At 40.2% G+C, this 19,990-nt stretch overlaps 1 protein-coding gene across 1 annotated transcript in view; it reads right to left on the bottom strand.

Moving 5' to 3' along the window:
* Window positions 1-19,990, bottom strand: part of Lix1 (limb and CNS expressed 1) — a 51,433-nt gene that overhangs the window by 24,249 nt on the left and 7,194 nt on the right. Inside the window, exon 2 of the mRNA XM_040728242.1 lies at window positions 7,487-7,650. Coding sequence (XP_040584176.1) covers window positions 7,487-7,650 — 164 coding nt within the window. The remainder of the gene's footprint in view (window positions 1-7,486; window positions 7,651-19,990) is intronic.

Below are 19,990 nucleotides of genomic sequence, written 5' to 3'. Positions count from 1 at the left end.
TAATAAGAAAAGAAGCAGATTGCAGTTAAGGGAGAAGGCTGGGTAATAAAGGATCTTATGAAAGCAATATGCACTTCTGAGTTTCATGCAAGTTACTAAAGTCTGATGATCAGCTGATGTGCCTTTCAAATGGAATGGGGGTCATAGCCAACTTTCCTATCTTTGAGTCTCATGAATTATGACAGGACGTTTATTTCTCTGAAGATTTCTATCAGGAAATGCCTCTTTTGGGAGTTGCTATACTGCCTAGTGTGTGATGCATCTGAGTCTCCTACCAAAGTCAGGGGGAAAAAGCCAAGGATTGTTTCAAACAGAAACATTTAGGATTAAAGCAGCATTGGTGCTGGACAACAGCCTTGATTTTATGGCAGGAACTTCACTTATATCTGGAGAATGAAGTGTTAAGGTGAGGGCTTATTTGATTACTAGCAAAGAAAGCATTCCAGTTGTATTTAGTCAAGCATGTGAATTGATTAAACATTCTCTCAGTCATGGGGAAAACCTTAGTTTTAGTAACTGGTAGCTGACTTTTTTCTTGTGATTTAGATATCCTTTACTTTCTTGGATTTTGAGAAGACTCATGCAATTTATGAAAGTACAAAATGTGTTTCTGAGTCTGATTATACAGGTAAAGTGTACTTATCACATTAAGTAAAAGAAAACAACATTCCATACTTCTATTTTCCTTGTACTCAGTCCAATCCTTATAAAAGCAGTATTCCTAGGTATTTTCATAAGCAAAATAACTAAAAGCCATTAAAATGCAGAGAAAGCTTCACCAAGACGCATCTGCTTTGAATGTTCTTTCTTTGGCTTCCTGTTTGTTGTACAGCAACAGTGTCTGAGTTAGGATTTCTATTGCCACAGTAAAACACAAGACCAAAAGGTAAGCTGGGAAGGAAAGGGTTTAATTGGCTTACACTTCTGCATTGATGTTCATTACTAAAGGAAGTCAGGACAGGAACTCAAAACAGGGCAGGATCCTGGAGGGGGAAGCTGATGCAGAGGGCTTAGAGGGGTGCTGCTTACTGGTTGGTTCCCATGGCTTGCTCAGATTGCTTTCTTATAGAACCCAGGACCAGCAGCCCAGGGCTGGTACCACCCACCATGGGCTGGGCCCTCTTCCATTGGTTACTAAATGAGAAAATGCCTTACAGCTAGATCCAAAAAGGCAGTTCCTCAACTGAGGTTCCTTCCTCTGATGTCTCCGTGGCTAGTGTCAGGTTGATGTACAAAACCAGCCAGTACAACCAGATAGGAGTTAAAAATGGGTTGAGGGAGCCGATCAAGAGTCTGCTAGTAGAGATAACAAATGTTTCAACCTAATATGCCTGGCATTTACATAACTAGTCTTAGAGCCACACTATATCATTGAATACCTATACTTATTTTCTATGAAACGCTTTTAACAATAGCACCCAAATAGGTAAGAAAAACATAATATCATAATTAATTATATATATGTTTCAGATATATCAAGCTATCACATCAATGCTATACATTTTCGTTAATAATAATTCACATATGTAAATAATTGTATAAGTAGTACTATGAGAAAAATTTGCTAAACATAAGAATGTAAAATTTTAATTCCAAGTTATCCTAGCCAATTCTATACAGAAGACTACTTCATGGACTTTTTTAAAAAAATCGAACCACAAACTTTTTAAAATAAAAATATAAAATAAGATACTCGAGTTTTTTTGGAGGGCTTAGAAACAAAAACAGCTGCCAGAACAATAGTGACTCCCCTTCTACATTCATAAGGAGGGGCTGGAAGATGAGCTGGGGCCACGGTCATTTTTATGGTAAAATGTGGAAAATGTTGCTGATTTTCATGGATGTGATGTATGATAAGAGAAGGATTAAGTGCTTAGACCAAAAAAATGGTGTAATGAAAATGCACTCAGGATGCACAAATCTCACATAACTTCTGGGGAAAATTTTTGTGTCAGTAGGTTATTTTGTTTATTATTTAGATATTTAAAAACAATGCCACATTTTCAGTTCTCTCTTTTTTTTCATACTACAGTAATTCATGAAGGTTTGGTAAAAGGAAGGTCAAGATTAACTGAAAATGTCTTAATTAGTCTTCATGGACACAAGCTTCCCATTTACTCAAATTAGAGGTACTTTGCATGAAAAAACAGTGTTAGCTTGTGACCATCAAAGTCTTGGACAGCTTTCCTTTTACTAATCAGGAAACTAGAGACCATTCTTAATACCACTCCACTGTTCTGAATGAATGAGCATGATTTCTTACAGCTTTCACGAAACTGCTGAAATCAGAGTGGTTAGTTCTGTAACCTAACTCACAGTCCACTTTAATAATACTTGGCGCCACTGGAAGCGATATCCATGGAGCAACAAGAAGCCTACTCTGGCACAATGATTTCTCCATGCTTCAGCACATGGCCTTGGTGCTAATAATCCATCATGAAATGGTTTGCAATGCACTTATAGGCTCTTGTAGGACAGCTGCTGGTAAAACATGGTTAAATGTTACATGGCAAAAAACAACATTTAAGATGGGTTTTGAACTGACAAACAGTGTAAGATATCATCTCTAAAGAATTTTTTATCCCTTTTTTATTCCCTGGTTTTTCTTCCCCAATCTTGTTTTGGAGGAACAAATGGGTTAGGGGACTAGATTTGGTTGCCAACCACCCAAATACATTTCAAAATGTTTTTGATTCAGGAAGTTCTGGGTCTTTTAAAGCAAGGACATTAGCAATCCTCCTGAGAACCTTAAACTATGATGATTTAAACATAAGGAAAAGGAGACTTTGAGATGATCAGAGAAGTCACCCAGAGGCCTCCCTGCTGAGCAATTTTCATTTTCATTTTTTTAAGACCACAAGGAGGATGTTGGATCCACCACCTAAGGGAAGTCCTGTCTTTTGAGTCAAAATTTATGAGACAATAGGAAAATTCATAATCCTCAGGGTAGCTAAAACAAACAAGAGCACTAAAATTCTTAGATTCATGGTCTCTAGATATATGTTTTATATGACAAATGCATTCCATTTAAGATAGATTATAATGAGTGCATTTATTGACTGCGGACATAATGCATGCCTGTGTACAAATATAGTCATCATTGGTTATTCATGGCCGTGAGAGCCAAGTGAGAGGAAAGTTATGCACAAATCAAATCCAGGGGGAAACAGGCAGTCCTAGATCAATTATTTCTCATTGATTCACTTCCAGTATTTTAGCCATAGATAGGAACAAGATAATGCTGGTTTATTACAAGGTTACTGAACCTTTGTAACCTCACCCACAGGAAAAGTTAAGTGGATATCTTTGCAGACTATTGATTGCATAGAAGAGTAACAGCATTAAGTTGTTCTTGGGGTTTATTATTCATTCATTCGAGTATTGATTTTACAAAATTTACTAGGCTGATACTATGTGAAAACAGCAGTGCTTGAGATTATGAAGTCTTAAGGAGATGGGTCCCATCCCTGAGGCATCTATATTTTATTGCAGAGATAAAACACATGCACACATCACCTTAGCGTAAGGTGCTAATAGAGAAGCATATAACTGCTTTGGGAAATCTGAAGAGGTAGACTGTTTCCAAGAGACGATTCAGAGCATATACATGGAAAATATTCTTGTGTGGAGGCCTAGAAAGTGGGGCAGGAACACTGACTATTAGGTGTAGGAGTGAACCCCACAAAGCTATCCGCCCATGAGGGCGGGGACATGTAAACTGACACAGGTAGATATAAAAGGAAGTGAAAGGAAAAGGAACCTCCCTTTTTCTCTTGGAAGCCAGCCACGCTTCTAATTCCTAGCTAGTGCGACTCTCTCTCTGGTAAATAAATATATTGTTTTCCTTATAGCGTTGAATATCCTCATTAATTAGGTCATAGTGTGAGTATGGGGATGACTGGAGGAGATCAAAATATAGGATGTGGGGGAGTTAAGGCAAAGCACCCAGTGTCAGAAAAGGGATCCCTGTAGATAAAGCCTGGAGGACAAAAGGGGTCAGATGAATTGTCTATTGCTGCAGAGGGATTTAGACTTCAGTAAGATAACAGCAACTATTAGCTTTCTTCCCCAGTCAAATTTTTTCTTTGGAAATGATTTTAGAGAAAAGTTATAAAGATAGTATAGTTTCCCACTAGCCAGAAATTTAATGTTTTAGTTTTGTTTATATATATATATATATATATATATATATAGTGTGTGTGTGTGTGTGTGTGTATGTATGTGTATGTCTATGTGCATGTGAGTGTAGGTGTCCTAAGAGGCCAGAGACATCAGATCCCCCTGGAATGGAGTAAGTGGTTGTGATCCACTTGATGAGAGTGCTGGGAATTGAATTTACACATCCTTTCTAACAGCAGTACACACTCTTAATCACCTAGCCATTTCTACAGACCCCTTTTGTTTTTTACCACAATGATTTTTTGTTGTATGCTTGTACTACACTGTATGACTTTCTTATAAGTACCGAGGCACATACCTTTTTAATTTTGTTTGTTATTAATCAGAAATTCCAAATATGTCTTATTTATCTTTTCTTTTTTCCTTCTTGCTTTTTTTTTTTTTTACTTTTTTTATTTTTGGTTTTTCTAGACAGGATTTCTCTGTAGCTTTGGAGGCTGTCCTGGAACTCACTCGGTAGAACAGGCTGGCTTCTAACTCACAGAGATCCTCCTGCCTCTGCCTCCTGAGTACTGGGATTAAAGGTGTGTGCTCTCACTGCCTGGATTTATTCATCTTTTCAAAAACACAGGTTTGGGGTTTTATCTTTAACCAAATTTGGTGGGTTTTGACCCATTTCAAAGTCAGTGACCTTAAAAGTTTCTCAAAAGCTACCTATACACTCAATATATTCAATCTAATTTTTTAAAACAAGGGTGCTGCAGAGTTGGCTCAGTGGTCAGGAGCACCGACTACTCTTCCAGAGGCTTAGGGTTCAATTCCCAGCACCCATGTGGCAGCTCACAACTGTCTGTAATTCTAAGATCTGACACCCTCACACAGACATATGCGCAGGCAAAATACCAATGTATATAAAGTAATAAATAAACTATTAAAAGCAACACAAGCTAGTGGGTAAATGCAGTATCAGAAAACAAAACAAAACTCCAACCTACCACCAGGCGGTGGTAGCGCACGCCTTTAATCCCGGCACTCGTGAGGCAGAGGCAGGTGGATCTCTGTGAGTTCGAGACCAAGCCTGGTCTACTGAGCGAGTTCCAGGGCAGTCTCCAAAACAATACAGGGAAACACTGCCTCAGAAACACCAAAACAAAAAACAAAGAAACTCCAACCTACCTTTGAAGTTGAATGCCCTACTCACTCATTTTGTCCACATTTTCTGGGTCTCTGCTCCTGTCTCATCATCTTCCTCAGCCAACGGCTAAGCTAAAATTGAGGTTTTTAATCCCATCTCCCCAAATTCCAGCCACTTTTACACTCTCTGTGGATCACCTTGTGTATGCAGCTCTATCCACTACCATAGATGCTCATGACTCACTTCCTGAAGCTCTTGGTCTTAGCTTCATGTAGCTCTAAAGCATCTTCATGTGGCCGCCAGAGCACTCTTTCAGAAACACGTTTGCGCATACTGTTCACATTCAGGGCTCTGATTCTACTTAGTGCAGAACGTGTACTCTCCTTGGCAAGGTGTGACGGCCAAGTGTCTCAATGCTGTCTTCCACACTTACATTCTGGTGACCCTGAAAATGCTTGAGGTCTCTTCTTTCGGTGTTTCTTGTACTGAGAGAACACACATTACCTTTCCCAGATGGATAAGAGACCTTCAACTGTACACCTCAGCTTCAGTTTACAATCCCCAATAGTCACTGACGTGGGTTTGCTAGTCTGCTTATTAAATTATGCTTTTCTTGGGCCAGTGAGCAGGCTCGGCTGGTGAAGGTTGCCTGACACCAAATCTGATGACCTGAGTTTGAGTCCTAGGACTCACATAATGGAAGGAGAAAAATGATGCTCTCCTCCCCCATGAGCTGTTCTCTGACCTTCACACAAGAACCACGGCACAGTGTGAACACACACATGTATACACACATGTGCATGCACACACACACACACACACACACCACAAATACTATAAACATTTTTAAAGTTTTAGAAGCTTAAAGACGTAATCTTCTCTTACCACACAAAGGGTTTGAGACAGTTTAAAGCAGATATAACAGGCAATACAATAAAACAGGGTAAAATAGCAACTAATCCAAAGGGGGACTATAGTTAATTAAAGTTAACACCAGATAAGACAGCTTTAAAAACATTGGGTTCTGTACACCCGTACATGTACATGATAAATATATACACTGAAAGGTTTTTTTTAAATCAGTGCTTCCTATCTACCAAGCTCAGAAAGAAACTTGGCTGTGTATTCTTTTCTTTATGTTAGAAATGAAGTACCGCTGTTCCTGAATGAGTATGGCTTATTGCGTTAAAGGAATACTTATAAAGAGGACTAGTAACTTTAGAAGTGTTCCCTTGCTTGTGCTTGCAGTGACCCTTAAATATAACTCCATAATTACTATAGCATTTTTTACATTGATTTCCTAAGGGTATGGACCATATCCTCAGCCTGCTTGATGTTCCCTAGTGACTCACTGGATAGCCAGATGTTGGTTGTAATAGAGTCCAATGCTTTTTGCATAGATACACGATTAGAAATATGTCTACATTTATCCACAAAGAGGAAAAAAGTGTAACCAAATGGGTGAGTATTCTAATAATGATATCTGGAGAGTTTGTAATCCAGCAGATATGTCATGCTAAAACACACGGAGAATGTACTTTCTATGACGTCCGGCTAATCCTGCGGATACTTTCCATCTCAAAGCTGGGAAAGATTGAAAGGTTAAAAAAGTTTTTCAAGGTATTACAAATAGATAGAGGCAGAACCCTGGGATAAAGACAACTACTTAATCCCAGTTCTCAGCTTTCTGCTGTTGGTTCATGCTTTGGTGTGGAGTAGACTGATTACATTGACTTGCATATTTTATATAAATATTTGTTTGTTTATTTAGCTAGTTTTGAGACAGGGTTTCATTCTACCGACTTAGAACTCTCTATGCAAATCAGGCTGGCCTTGAACTCCTAGAGATCTGCTTGTCCTCACCTCCTGAGTGCTGGATTAAAGTCATATGCTACAATGATTACCAGATTGATTAATACTTAACTATAACAAAAATCATGGTAGTACAGCCTTTCAACTGATTGCCACTATTTTCTAGTTCTGTGTATTTTATTCTAGAATTGTTTTGTACTATCCGGAGACGAAATGCTATACTATAAAAAATTGTTTTCTGTAGAAGTACCAGGGCACGTCCCAATATAAACCACTTCTTTCTTTTTTAAATTGGGGCAGTTTTTCCAGTATATTTGATAGGCTATGATTCAGCTTTATTCACTATATCCAAGAAAAGTCATAGCTAGTTTGTGCTCTAGCCCAGTTATTTTTTGCTAACAAGGGGCTGGCTGTTCTTACCTGAAAGTTGCCAAAGCAGCTTCCTCCAGGGAGAGTCACGTAGCTCACAAAGGGAGGCCCAGAGGAGGGCATTGACTCATAGACCACCAAGCCTTCACTAGAGAGTGTGGCTCTCTGCTGCTGCTTACTTTCCCAAAATTCCTGTAACATTGACACAACATTCACTGCAAAAGACAAGAAATAGCACCAGTTATAAGGGTGGGCACACACTGGCAGAAACCAAATGTTTAAGGCTGGATTCTGCAAGGGGCAGTTGCCATTTAAATGGAGCATGTGCATTATGGGAGTTGCTTTCAACTGTGAAGAAATTGTGAAGACACTTTAGTTGAGCATGTGTAAAGGATGTTAAGATATATAACTCTAACACATGTGTGTATTTCCTTTGTAAACTACATTTTTATTTAGTGTGTGTGTCTCTGAGAGAGAGAGAGAGAGAGAGAGAGAGAGAGAGAGAGAGAGAGAGAGAGAGAGAGAGAGAGAGAATTTGTGTGGAGAGCAAGTACATATGTTGGCACTTGTATAAAGGTCAAATGACAGCTTTGGGGAGTTGGCTGTCTCTAGTTTGTGGTTCTCAGGAGTCAAATTGAGGTTGTCAGGCCAAGCAGCTGAGCCATCTGACTGGACTATATGTATGTTTCTTAACAAGTAGGACTCAAGTGGTTTTAGTACCCCAGTTTTGATATTAAAATAATATCAAATTTATTTTACAAATTACATTGATATCAAAATTTAAAATCTGACCATTCATCTCTGAAATCTTGCTGTAATAGACTTTTCCAGACCTGTGATTATCTATAGCCCATATCCAATTTCTCCTACCCAGTCCTGAAAAGAGAAAGCCACATTGTGAAGTAAAGATGTAAGCAATGTAATATTAATCTGGACTTGATATTCATATGACTTAAAAGAAATTCAGATTGGAGGAAACTCTTTTATGTTCCATCTAACCCAATCTAAAGGAGAATCAAAGGCAATCGCCAAATAAGCAAGAGGCTGGAAAAAGCCGTGAGTGAAACTAGTAACATGGAGCCTTTGTAAGGACAAGGTCTGTTAGATGATTTTGGAAAACACAGGAATGGTGAAGGCCATGTGTTTTAGATTAAATGACCTGTGATAGCCTGCAGAGGTTCCAGATCAAATTAGGCTGCTTTGTTTATCCTGTGCTGCAAATTGAATTGGGGAAATTAACAAGGATAATAGAATTGTGGAGTCAAAAGTGACCTTATGAGTCATGTCGACTAAGCTCTGCCTGATGCGGGAATTTCCTTGCCAGCCCTGCTGCCAGACAGCTGTCAGTCTGGCCTCTACCTGAATTTGCCACACTTGACACAGCCATTTTCAATCACTGACGTTTCTGATTTAAGATTTCCTTTAAGATTTATGCAAGGAGTCTACTAGCATTTCAAGAGAGCTCACAGTGTATTTGAAGGCAGCATTGGATAGATATCTGTCGGTTTTGCCTGTGGGGCATTTGCTCAGTTTCATATGTGACTAGGACAAAAGGTTCCCTTGAAGTATCATACAGTCTTTACAGTTGGGACTAGGGATTGGCCAAACCTTATGCATTTAGAGGCAACAGTCCAAGACTTTTGTTGGAAATTCTCTTTTTTCATGTGTGGGTTGGAAGACTAGGAGGTAAGTACATCATTGCTCACTCAAGAACGATGGCTTGAGAGGAAAGTGAACACAGAGAAGGGTAGCAGAGGAGATGGAGAAGAAAAGACTAAATGTTACTGATGTAGGTTGAGTACCTCAGTCCAGCTTTGCACAGCCCAGGCTCCTTTCTTTATAGTGGATTATCTGAAACAATTCATCTGCTTTCCCCCTTAAGCCCCTATGAACGGCTCAATCACTTGCATCTTTTTGTTGTTGTTGTTGTTGTTTTACCAGATAGGGTTTCTCTGCATTTTTTTGGAGGCTGTCGGGCCAGCCCGGCCTCGAACTCACAGAGATCTGCCTGCCTCTGCCTCCCGAGTGCTGGGATTAAAGGTGTGCGCCACCACCGCCCGGCAATCACTTGCATCTTAAAGTGTAGCAATGCAGTGACCACAGATTAGCTCAGTGGCAGAGTGATGGCCTAGCAAGATGGGGCCCTGAATTTTTCTCCAGAATTACAATACAGTTTTGTATGTTTCAAAATACTGAACACTGTTTCCCCCCCCGGAAGTGAGGGGTGTCACAGAGTTTGAACTAACAGCAAAAGCACTGTACATCCACACCTCTAAGCTGTTTCCAAGACAGTAAGGCTCTTACACCTTCTCCTTAGGTCTCTGATAAACTCATGATGTGTCAGGAAAGCTCACGATTCTCCTAAGGAATTGGGTACCTTTGTAGTTTAAAAAACTAGTTTAGTATTCAAGTGTCCTGGGAAATAATGAGAAAAGATATGCCTAATACGAAAAAGTGGGTTAATATATGTGGAAGGGATTAAGTTGAGAATTGGTGAATATAGAACTTCTAATTTGTTTACAAATTTAAAATAGTGTTTTATACCAGCTGATAAAATTCAATGTGAAAAGTCGATAATTTTATATGTTTAACTGTTTCTGGCCCGCATGCTTTCCTCCCTTCCAGTTCTGAGAAGGCACAGATTTTTTGAGGAATCCAGTTTATTATGTCTCTACATGCAATTGACCCTCTGGATTCATTAAGAGAGATCCTGAAGCCAGAAATAGAAACCAGTGAGTGGCCTTTTGATCCATTGGTTAACAAAGATCATGACCTTCGAGTTCTAAGTTCATCTCTGAATGAGATTGTTCGGGTTGGAGAAGGAAACTGAAGACACATGGTTATCTAGGATAGGATACATACAAGAATTTTGGCCCACATAACTTATTTCAGTTAAAGAGTTTGAAAGTATGAGTTTAGATTTCTGCATGAATAAAAAGAATAGCTTTTGATTTTTTTCATTATGCAACCATAAAAGATTCCTTTGATGGCACTACAGATGTCATCACCCTGAAAAGTGCAACATCTGTGCATGAGCACAGACCATGCATATTTCTATCTGCATCCCCTTTGTGCTTGGGAATCAGGATGAATGCAGTGTGGGACAAAGAAGGCCAGCTTTGCTGTCTGCAACTAAAGTCAGTTATATGAGGCTGTTCTATTTATAAAACACACACTCCTTTTTGTTTAAGGAGCACCAGTAAAGTTTATAGACGATTTCAAAGAAAATATGAGAAGAGGATGAGGATTCATTACATAGTTTAGTCTCTAGATGCCTCAGCCCCAAATCCTGTCCTCCCCATGTTACAAAATAAACTTGAGCTACCAAGTGTGTGATGTTCAATCTCTACATCTAGGGACTCATGTGTGTGTGTGCCCATCTCTGTAAGAAATAATTCATGCTCTCTCTCTCTCTCTCTCTCTCTCTCTCTCTCTCTCTCTCTCTCTCTCTCTGCTCTCTCTGGTATTGTTTCCTTAGTCCCACTCTTGACCCATTTTTTAATTGCTTACTCTTTGCTTGTTGCTTCTCAGCAGCCATAAATGTGCTCAACACAATGAATGAATAATAATCAATTAAATACATCACTCAACCTTGGAACTGTTTGTGGTGACTGGTTATTGAAATTTGTGTTATAGTCAGGCTGCTAGTAAGAATATCCTGTGCTAACTGTCTCTGCTTCCTCAGTGCTCTTGTTTTTTTTTTTTTTTTTTGTTACCATAGTCCAGCTTCTTTCTACCCTAGTCCAGTGAAATACTTTGACAAATATTGCCAATTCAGCTGGGCAGTGGTGGCGCGTGCCTTTAACCCCAGCACTTGGGAGGCAGAGGCAGGCGGATCTCTGTGAGTTGGAGACCAAGCCTGGTCTACAAGAGCAAGTTCCAGGATGGGGTCCAATGGTACACAGAGAAACCCTGTCTCAAAAAAACAAAAACAAAAATTGCCAATTCAGGATTTTCAGGCCTCATTTACTTATCTTCCTAGCTGATAATAGTATGTATTTCTATCTGTATCTGCTCTTGTGGTTAGTGGTAGACAGAACGCAGTGTGAACTATGCGTGTTGTATGTTCAGAAGCAAGGGTGCAGTGCAGTTATGTGATGCAATATAAACAAGCAGTTCTCTGAGAACCTCAGATTCAGTATGCATTTGATTTTGAATTAACTTTTGGTCACTGGATATTCAAAAAAAGCTTTGCTGTTGCCGATGGTTTTTTGTTTGTTTGTTTTTTTGCCAGCCCCCACATTCAGTTAACTTTACATGGGGTCACCACAGCAGTTTGAGAAGCTGTGGTCTACCACACATTGTTTGAAGGTATGCAGCATTCCTCTCAAAGTTTAGTAAGGTTCCTTTCCCAGTCTCTACTTTTTTTCTAAATGGACCTTAAAGCAAAACAGTTTTATCAACAGCCAGGACAAGATTATCAGTCACCTGGTGAATCTGGACACTAAACAGGAGGGTGTTAGTGACCCTTGGCTGGATACCTGGAGAAGGCACGTGGGGACAGTTTTGTTTGGTGCTGCAGTCAGAACAAAAAGATAAGTGCTTAGCTGATGCTAAGCGACAGGGCTGCCATAGAGAAGCGTAAGGTCCAATGGCAGAGACAGCGTTGTAAGAAGGAGTAGGAGGAAGATCCTAGAAACTATATGAAACCCAGTTCTGTTTCAAGACATTTATCATCTTAGAGCATCTGAAAATAGAGGAAGCAATTTACTTCTAATTTATATTGTTTGTCAGACTTCTTAACCCATCTTCCTGCCATGAATTTCTTCTTTGGATGCAGTGATAAATCTCTTCAACATTTTGAATGTTTTGTGTATCAACAAGACAGTTTGCTGCACGGTTTATAGGTATCACTCTGGCTAGTATCATCTCTCTTTACTGTGTTCTGAAATTTGTTCATAACTGCATTTTTGGAGCACTAATTCGACTGCCCAGAAGCTCTTCTACACAGCAGGTTTTTATTTTCTCCTTCCTCAAGTTTCCTTTTTTTATTTATTATAAAGTAGTCTGAAGCTTTCCCAACTAACCAAAGAAGATATGAGTAGCATAAAACACTTTGACTATCTAATCTTTGACCCTCACCAGAAAATAAGCCCTCCCTTGGCTTGGGTAAGAACATTCTCTTTACTTGTCTTGGAACTCATGAAGCTTATTCTCCCTCCTACCTTGAATGTTTCCCCCACCCCATACCTAATTTACTCCTACACTTCAGATGAAATACCACCTTCTTCATCATGTCTGACTCACTGAGTGCAGCCTACGTGCATGTGTTTTCCTGAGCTCTTATTCCATTAGTGGCCCTGTGTCTTAGCACTTAATCGTCTACAAACCATCTCATAAAATGGATATGGTGCTCCTGGCTACATTTATCAAGTCCGACTTTCTTCTGGCTGGAAGAATGGAATGTCTTGCGGTAACAATTCATCTAATAGACTATAGTTTTCTGTGATTTAATTCACAGAAAGACTATGGGATCCTGGAAGGAATGAACCCTGGTTCATTCTACTCTGTGCCCTCCTTGGTTTACAACCAAGAGGATAGAATTATCCTCTTAGAAACAGTTTATCACATTCATTTGGAATCTAAACAACACTTTGCATGGTCTGAATACTGGTGTGATTGACTGAATGTACAGGAAGTAAGTGAATTTCACTAACTCCTGGAGAGTGCAGGATAAGAATAGGAACAGGAATTGGAGGAATAGGAGAGTTCTGCAATAGGTTTTATGTATGTACCCTAGTGTTACTAAAACAGCATGGCGGTGATGGTAGTAACCTGCCCCAGATGAGGATGGTAGAGTGAGTTCAGAAAGAGGAACCTAGTCAGAGTTAGCATGTAACTAGCTCATAGCTGTGGTCTCACTTGGGCTGTATCTTCATTAACTGTTGCTCAGGGAAATTGCGAATGAGATGGTGGCTGTAAGGATTCAGGCAGTACCTTGGCCAACCCAGGTGCAAAGGACCCCTTTAAAGGAAAGACCCCGCCCACTTATGCTCTCTTTCTGCTTTTCTCTTTCCTGTTTTCTCTCTCTGTGTCTCTCTGTCTCTCTCTTCTACTGTTCCCTTGGGGAAGATAGGACGTTTCCTGTCTTCCTCTTCTCTCCTTTCTCTGTCTGTGTGTCTCTTTACTTCTTTTCTCTTTCCTCTCCCTGGCTTCCCTTTTCCCTTTCTAATAAATCTTCTCATTAAGCTCTGTCTGCCTGGCATGTTTGTCCCCGCCTCGGTCACCCTCGCCTGCCATGGAATCTGGGTTCTTTTGTCTTGACTTTAATTGATTTATGCTCCCTGTATGGAGTTCTCTACTGAAAATATCTTCAGGGACCAGTGGAACAGAACATCCTAATTAACACCCAATTTTGCGCTGTCACAGTGTATGTGTGACCTCTAACCTTGAAGTACAAGGAAGTTCAAAAGAGGCCTCTCAGCCCACAGAGATTTGAATTCTTCCTGAAGAAATAATATATTCATTATATAGTTAGTGAATAAAATATTAGGGCACCAAATTATACAATAGAGTGAATGATAATATTTAAAGTGGGAAGATTAGAGGAGAGCAGGGTGAGAGATACCCTAATAGAAGGAGCCATTATAGGTTTGAGGAGAGATCTGGCACTAGTGAGATTTTCAGATATCTACAAGGATGACACCAACTGGCAATCTAAGCAATAGTGGAGAGGCTACTTAAATGCCCTTCCCTGATAATGAGATTGATGGCTAACTTATATGCAATCCTAGAGCCTTCATCCAGTGGCTGATGGAGGCAGAGGCAGACACCCACAGCTAAACACTGAACTGAACTCCTGGAACCCAGTTTCAGAGAGGGAGGAGTGATGAGCAAAGGGGTCAAGACCGGGCTGGTTTAACCCACAGAAACAGCTGACCTGAACAAGGGGAAGTTCATGGACCCCAGACTGATGGCTGAGAGGCCAGCATGGGACTGATTCAGACCCCCTGAATGTGGGTATCAGTGAGGAAGCCCAGGCAATCTATGGGGCCTCAGGTAGTAGATCAATATTTATCCTGGGGTATGAATGGACTTTGAGAGCCTATTCTATATATGAAGGGATGCTCTCTCATGCTGGACACATGGGGGAGGGCCTAGGCCCTGCCTGGATGATATGACAGACTTTGGAGATCCTCCATGGAGGGCCTCACCCTCCCTGGGGAGAAGAGGGGGAATGGGGTGAGGAGTTGAGGGGCTTGGGGGAGGAGGGAAGGGAGAGGGAGCTGGGATTGACATGTGAAGCTAGCTTGTTTCTAATTTGAATAAAAATACGAAAAAAAAAGAGTGAGCTTACAAGCTGGGGCATGGTGGCACATTCCTTTAGTCCCAATGCTTAGGAGGCAGGGGCAAGTGGAGTTTGAGGCCAGGTTGGTCTGTAGAGCAAGTTCCCAGACAGCCAGGGCTATATAGAGAAACCCTGTATTGAAGAAAACAAAACAAGCCAAAACAGAGTGAGCTTATAGTAAAATCATTCTGCCAGGAGAAGGTCCAGCACTTTTACTTTCATATTCCAAGATCCAAAGGTCTCTACCCATCATGGATAAGCAGAGGACTACAGGATAATTGGTTTGAGCCTAGGAAACTGGCTGTGACTTGGATGTAGGTGCAGGCAGCTAGATTTACATGGCATGGAATGTGGGCTATGATGCACAGAAGAAGGTTACCTTTGGAAACTGCAGTCACATCTCTAGGAAGAGGAGCAAGATCAGGCTTTTCTGAATATCAGCTAGGACAGACACTGCATAGCTAGGCATACAGAATCATGGAGTATCCAGGCCTCTCTACAGTCAGCAGAGAAACCTTGGAATCCACTGCTTCAGCCTTAATGACAATGCATTAAACCTCTAATACTCTTGGCAGGCCCCCAATTAAATGTTTTCTTTTATAAAAGTTGCCATGGTCATGGTGTCTCTCCACAGCACTGTAACGCTGACTAAGATAGTCTCAGACTCCTGTAATCATAGAGGCAAAAGCAGGAGGATCATGAGTTTGAGACTAGAGTGGACTACTTAGCAAATCCAAGCCGTATCCTGTCTCCAACAACCAGGGTTATTTTGGGATATTTTGGTGATACAGTGTTTGTAAAACAAACACATAACCCTTGTCTAATACATAGCACTGATACAAAATAAAAGATAGAGGAAGAGGAGGAAGAAGAAATACTCTTCCTCCTTACATCAATGATAATCAGACTACTCTGTCAAGTAGGAAAGAGGGAATATCATCAGACTCAAGCTACAAGGCCAGATTACCCTGGTAACAAAACAAATTTAGGCTACAAATACCTGCAGACACACAGAAATACAGGCATGCAGGTGTACACACACAGAAACAGGAAGGAACAAAATCTATAGATCCACTTAACTGATGAATATATACACAAAAACCTCAATGTAGTACTTGAAAACCAAATTCAAAATCAGGTATCGCAATCAAGTTGATTTTACATCAGGAACAGGAGAATGGTCAACCATAAGCAAATCGATAAACTCAATGCATCATGTAAGTAGAGTCAAGGAAAAATGAATTGGGCATACCCTTCACAAATGAAGTATAGGCTGTCAATAAATACATGGAAAACTGTTCAATGACTTAAAAACCAGAGAAATGCAGTCTGGAATCTGCTGAGGTTCCATTTCACCCCAGTTGGAATATCTGCCATCACAATGGAACTGAGGTTCTTCTTGTTACACAAACTAAGCCAGATTCAGAAGGGCAAGAATCAGGTGGTCTCGCATGTGCAGAATGTGTCTGGGTAAGGCGGTAAATGAGAGTATGGAAGAAACACTATTTGTGGGAAAGGAGAGAGAGATGGATGGATGCAGCCGGTGGCTTTCTCTTAGAGCTTTGTCTGACCGAAGATGGGTCTTCTAAAAGGAACTCAGTTGTCGCAACAGAACCTCCTAGGAACCTCACCGACCAAAGAAGAGCACAGGGAAGGAGGTAGAGTCTGAATACCCGCATCCACGACTCGCATTCTGTGATAACATCCTTAGGATGACTTTCATGACTGAGGAGACATTTTTTCCCCAGTTCATAAACAGGAGTTAGTTTTCCACTTATTTGTGTTTTCCTCAATCTCTTTCATTATTTCATCATTCAGAAATTCACAACTTTCTTTTTTGTTATCAAATATTTTTATTATTGAAAACAATTCTAAATGTAAATGTATTTTGAGCACGTTCTTCCTTCCCCCCATGTCCTTCCAGATCTGAGAAGACATTCTATTACAAACTTTATGCCCTCTTATTACTGCATCCCCAACCCTCCCCTAGTATACCTCCTCCGTCACTTCTGAAGCTCAGAATGCTATATAGATTTCACTTTTCTGACATTTCTTCATATCACATATTTGCTATGAACCCTTTGTGTAAACATATCATGAAACATAGTTTTCCTCTTGTTTCCTGTTTTACATATGCTTACACTTGGTTTGTAGCCCCGCTAAACAACCCAAAAGGGCAGTGTAAGTAACTTTTGCCCTTCTCCTACGAAGGGAAGGTCCTGCCAAGAAAGTACATGATTTGCTGAGGATCAAGTTGGAGGAACTCAGCTTGTTATATTAATTCAAAATGATTCACTATCCTGGTGCCTTGCTTGACTCAAGTGGGAGACAAAGAAGGAATGAATATGGAGTTCCTTGCCCATTGCAGTCTCTGCAAGCACTGAACTGCCTGTCAGGGCTGCATTCAAGAAGAGGTTGGGAGTGTTGAAGAGTTGGCTCAGTGGTTAAGAGCACTCACTGCTCTTGCAGAGGACCAAAGTTTGGTTCCTAGAACCCACATTGGTGACTTACAACTATCTGTAACACCAGTTCCAGGAGATCCAATGCCCTCATCTGACTTCTGTGTGTATCTACATATATATCATGTACATACAGACAAGCAGGCACACACATACACACATATTAAAGTAAATTGGATCTTTTATAAAGAGAAGAGATAGAGCTTTGGAGAAGCAAGATAGTTAGAAAGAATGCAAATATTTACACACACATATGTATGTATGTAGGAATACATGTAGGAATTGGCATGTAAGAATCTTAAGGCTAAATGTTTTTCTAAGTCAGAGGAGGTTGGACAGAAAATAAAATTCATGAAAGACAAGACAGGTGTAGAAAATACAAAAGAGTGCTTGAAAGGAACCTCAGCCCTTTCCTAGAAGGACAGTTTCATTTTACACACACACACACACACACACACACACACACACACACACACACACACGCATGAAAATAATGTATATTACATATACATTATATGTGGAAATATAGAGGGAAATATATAGGAGAGAGAAGCAAAAGAGTTGTGTTTTCATCTTTTCAATGGAGACACCAACAGGGATATATGATCTATGTTTTCACATAGGAAGTGTGAGATTTTATGTGCACCACAGTTTATAAAGTGTGATTTATATGCACTCAAATGATGGGAATTATATGATATACATTAAATTGTGTACTGCATTCTGTCTCTCCATATATCATTAAGAGGTGGGAAGTTGCTGAGTACTTAGAAGCCTGTATTCCTGAATCAGACAACCCGATTTTGAATCCTGTTTGCACCACAGTGAGATACCTTCCTGATCCAAACTGAAGTTCCTATCTGAGGAAAGCAGTGTGTGTGTATGTTTAAAAAAGGAAAATGTTCAGAGTAGAGCTGTATGTATGTTAAATACTAGTTCCTTAACTATTGTGATCAAAGATGTTAAAGGAAGACATGATTATATGTTTGCATATTGCATCTTTGAAAGTAATTGTTCATAGAGTTTTGGAAACCTTATCATTAAATGCTCTAAAAATAGTATGCATGACTGAAACTTCTCTCATTAAATACATTGTGCTATTTATTGGCCACATACATGAGAATTTCAGAGATCCAAAAGAGCAAAGTCTTTTAAGAACATTCACTGGTAAAGTCAAAGATTTAGAATAGTCAAAACATAGGTACACAAAATGTTTTATGTCTCAATATATTGAGATATTAGTATCCCAAATTTTCACTTTTTGATGGATAACAAAAGCAATAGATCTGCCTTTAGCAAGAACTACTGAGGAATTAACTTTTACTCTAACTTAGTACTTAGTGACTCATATACCCCAGGAAAGTAGAAACAATGTATTTCACAGCCTGGTTCAATGTCAGTCCTAGAAGAGACCATTTGTACACACACACACACACACACACACACACACACACACACACACCAAGGGTAGTAAAAGTCTGTTACAAATCTACCACAAAGAGAGCTAATTTCTTTAATCTTGTATCAGGAAATTTCTAGCTGAGTAAAATATCCCTTGCCAAATGGACCGAACTAGAAGAAACCATCCTGAGTGAGGTAAACCATTCACAAAAAGACAAACATGGTATGTACTCACTCATATATGGTTTTTAGACACAGAGCAAAGGATTACCAGCCTACAATCCACACCGTCAGAGTATCTAGGAAACAAGGAAGACCCCAAGAGAAGAACGCATGGTCCACCAAAGAAGGGGAGGGGGACAAGAACCCCTGAGCAAATTGTAGGTGGGGAAGATGGGGATGGAAAGGGGAGAGGGAGAGAAGGGGAGGAAGGGGAGAACAGGAGAACTGAAATGGGAGGAATAGGGGAGGGCAAGAAAGGAGATGTCTTGATAAAGGGAGCCAGTACAGGTTTGGAGAAAGGTCTGACACAGAGGAAATGGTAGGGGATCCACAGGGATGACCCCAACTAAGAATCTAGGCAGTGGTGGAGGCTGCCTTTGATGCCCTTCCCCAAAATGAGATTGATGACTACCTTGGTTACCATTCCTAGAGCCTTGATCCAGTAGCTGATCGAAGCAGAAACAGGTACCCACAGCTAAACACTGAGCCATACTCCCAGAACCCAGTTGTGGAGAGGGAAAAGAGATGAGCAAATGAACCAAGACGGAACTGGAGATACCCGCAGAAACAGTTGAGCTGACCTAATGAGAGCACACAGACCCTAGTCGTAAAGTGGGGGAACCAGCATTGGACCGAACTAAGCTCTCTGAATGTGGGTGCCAGCTAGGAGGCCAAGGCAGTCTATGGAACCTCTAAAAGTGGAGCCAGTGTTTATTCCTAGGTCACAAATGGGCTTTGGGAGCCCATTCCCCATGGAGGGATACTATTGCAGCCCAGATAAGAAAAAGAGGGCCTGGGCCCTCCTCCAAATGATGTGATGGTCTTTGATGATCCCCTGTGGAGGAGGGTCTCACTATTTCCTGGAAAGTGGGAGGGAATGGGGGTATGTATATGTAAATAAGAGTGTTTCTAAAATAAAAAAAATGAATTGACCAAACCTTCCCCCCCCAAAAAAATCCCTTGTCAAAAATAGTTAAGACAAATTGGAAAGCCTGCCAATTACAAATAAATCATTAAGTGGCTTTCAAGATAAAGTATTTTCAAATTGATTCTCTGCTTTTGAACAAATGGATTTATGTTTATAATACTTTAACATCACCTGTAATTTACTTAACGTTAAATAGTATTTACCATTCCAGTAACTCAATCACGTAGAGCTTGTTCTTATCAGTGCGATATTCTAAT

Source organism: Mesocricetus auratus, unplaced genomic scaffold, assembly GCF_017639785.1.
Source record: "Mesocricetus auratus isolate SY011 unplaced genomic scaffold, BCM_Maur_2.0 Super-Scaffold_100018, whole genome shotgun sequence".
NCBI lineage: Eukaryota > Metazoa > Chordata > Mammalia > Rodentia > Cricetidae > Mesocricetus > Mesocricetus auratus.
This window is presented reverse-complemented; position numbering and strand designations above follow the sequence as displayed.